The sequence below is a fragment of the Myxocyprinus asiaticus genome, chromosome 34 (assembly GCF_019703515.2).
Source record: "Myxocyprinus asiaticus isolate MX2 ecotype Aquarium Trade chromosome 34, UBuf_Myxa_2, whole genome shotgun sequence".
Taxonomy (NCBI): Eukaryota; Metazoa; Chordata; class Actinopteri; order Cypriniformes; family Catostomidae; genus Myxocyprinus; species Myxocyprinus asiaticus.
In genome coordinates this window covers 43592001-43595038 of record NC_059377.1, presented here as the reverse complement: position 1 = coordinate 43595038, position 3038 = coordinate 43592001, and the positions used below count along the sequence as shown (strand labels likewise).

At 35.0% G+C, this 3038-nt stretch overlaps 1 protein-coding gene across 1 annotated transcript in view; it reads left to right on the top strand.

Annotated features, from left to right (window-relative positions):
* Positions 1-1438: 1438 nt before the first annotated feature.
* Positions 1439-3038, top strand: part of LOC127425126 (F-actin-uncapping protein LRRC16A-like) — a 43480-nt gene continuing 41880 nt past the window's right edge. The window contains exons 1-2 of the mRNA XM_051670790.1: positions 1439-1616; positions 2261-2358. Of these exons, the coding sequence (XP_051526750.1) occupies positions 1577-1616; positions 2261-2358 (138 nt within the window). The 5' untranslated portion in view covers positions 1439-1576. The remainder of the gene's footprint in view (positions 1617-2260; positions 2359-3038) is intronic.

The following is a 3038-nucleotide window of genomic DNA, read 5'->3' as shown; positions in this document are numbered from 1 at the left end:
TATAGTGCTTTTCACAACACACATCATTTCAAAGCAGCTTTACAGAAAATCATACTTTAACAAAAAAATGAAACTGTAATATCTGTAATGTCTTAGAGTCATCATTGTGTAGTTTGATTAAATATGATTGTGAATTGTGTTTACAAATAGTAATGAAATAATAAGTGTATTTATAACCCCAGTGAGCAAGCTGAAGGCGACTGTGGTAAGGAACACAAAACTCCATAAGATGTTGATTAATGGAGAAAAATAACCTTGAGAGAAACCAGACTCACTGTGGGGGCCAGTTCCCCTCTGACTAACATCATGAATATAATGACAATATTAGTTATTTATGTGCAGTGCAGGTCATGGGTTAAGATTAGTAAACTAAGTGTTAAGGGTCAGTGTTTAAACAAAGATTTTTATGAACTGTAAGATTAATGACTAATGTCTTTGAAGTTCATCCTGGATTAACTGCAGAAGTTCACACTGATGCATTGTGCTTTGTTAGTTGGCTGATGAAGGGATTTGTTGGCAATTAATTGATAGTCTATGTATTCCATTATAAGAGTGTAGTCCATCAATAGACCGAGATGATGCAGGCAGAGATTAAAGAGTTTGAGATTAAAAAATGTATGCATTTCTATGCTCAGCCTTATTTATTTTTTAAAAGTTTTTGGTTGCTTGTCACTGCTGGTTAGGACAAAAAAACTCTGATTAACATAGAAAATATACCTTTTATCATGTGTCGTTTGCCATCAGGTTAGGCTGCCTGAGGCTCCTCTATGTTTCTGTTTGATTTCTGAATACTCCGTTCAAAAAAATAAGGCTGGGCATAGAAATGCATCAATTCTTCGACTATAAACTCTTCAGACATGTTTAGTTTTCACTTAAACGCCCCAATGCAGTGAGGGGTCTACGTGAACTGTTGCTCTCATGCCCTATCATGAATGTATATGTGTGTTCTGAATTTTCAGTCAAGTTGCTTTTATCTTCTTCCTCAGCTGAGTCTAGATTCCTGTCAAGGTTTTATTTTCTTTGGAACAATATATACTGAAAAAAGCGTGATACAAATGAAAATGAATCGAATTAAACTAAAACAAAAGAGCGACATACCAGATACCAAGACATTCTCAAATTCATGTTAATTTTTCAATGCAATTTTCCACTCAAATTGTTGTGCTGATATTATAATGTTTAAAGAAAAATGTTTATTAAATTAGAAAAATGCTAAATGGAAGAATTTTCACTGGTAGTCTCCCACTGTACTGTATATAATGTTGATTACTTTGGCTGGCAAAGTGGTGTTGGTATTAATAAACATTAAATCTTTTCAGAGAGAGAGAGACAGAGAGAGAGAGGAAGGGTGGAATGAAGGGTGGGATCTGTGGATGTCTTGCAGGAGGGATTTCTTGTCTGTTCCGGCAAATGCAAAACACTGATCCTTTCACACGTTTGTAAGTCCTCCGGTGTGTAGTTCTGTGTTATTAATTAATGTCATAAATGAGTGATGCATTCATGAGGAGTCTGAGACTGCTGGACAAACTCACTACAAGAGTTCTTCTGAAGTTCTCAATTCGGTTTAACAGAGAAGATGAGCTCAGACGAGTCAGACATTCCTCAAGATCTGCTGGGTGAGTCTCTTTACTTCCACAGTCATATAAATACAGTATATTCTGGAATTATCATAGCAGTCAAACTGAACATCTTTTATGTTTATATTTGTAACTTTGCCTGTGAAGAACATTTAATGATTTGAATAAAGAGCTGTTTATATCTTAATACCTTAATCACTGCAATAATACTTAGCTGTGGGATGGGCCAATACAGACTCCGCCCACATGCACACCTGAGCCCAGGAAGTACAGGAAATAAATACAGGAAATTTAACTACATAATCATGTTTTGCTTGACATATTCTCAGTTACACGAGGCCTTAAACTACTAATCTAGTAGTTTATGAGATTTCAGCCCTGAGGAACATTTAATTTAGATGCTTCTTCTAAAATTCCTTGGGAGAAATAAAAACAGACACAAATGAAGAATGTAATGAGAAATATTTGAGTTCATATTGAGATCTCTGGTTCTGGTATCTTAGCAATTCTGAGCACAGTTTGAGACATTGTTGAGATCTGTTGTGAAACTCTACATGTGAGATTACTGGAGAGACATCCAAAAGTCTCCAACTGTTCTCCATTGAATCTCACTGCTCTCTATGAGAAACAATTGAGATATTAAAGAGATCTCATGTGTGATTTTACTGTCTGTCTGTCTGTAGAGAGTGTTCAGGATGCTGTGGGTCAGCAGGTCAAGCTGTGTGCTGTAAAGAAGGTGAACCTAGAGGTCAAAGGTGACAAACTGGAGGTCAGAATCCTGGTGAGTGTTAGGTTTTTTTTTTATTATTGATTTGTGTATTACTTTGACTTTCATTTTTATTCTTTAATGTTATCCGTATAGCTCTCTATACTTTGTCTCTGGGTATTTCTGTTCATTTGTTTTTTGTACTTTATTTTAATGCAGCTGTATTCTTGTCTGCTATGTGTTATTCTTTCAGTGTAATTCTGCTGTGGTACTGACACATACTTGCCCTGATTTACCTGTCCTGACATGACAGAATTATTTTCCTCTGGGCATGAAACACACACACACTTTGCATTCCAGGACCCCACAAGATTTTGCAAGAAATTCACAGCCTTTAGTCATGATGTTTGACTGTGAACATATCATATAGATTCACATTATCTCAGATTAAACACAATGACAGCAGTGTGAAGAGTGCAGTGTTGAAACTGTAGCTTCTCAAGTTACAAATAGTGTTGTGTAATCCATTACAGATTACTAATTACTTCTCTAAAATTTTGATCAGATTACTTTACTGATTACTTCAGTGAAAAATTATCACATTACCAATTACTTCTAATTTACAGTACTTTCTTAAATACATTTCCGAGAAACATTTGTTTTTCAGCTCAGTGAATTCAAAATCATGTCTATATTATAAATATATACAGTATTATCACAAGATGTTGCGTTAGATTTTTTGTACACTTTATTTT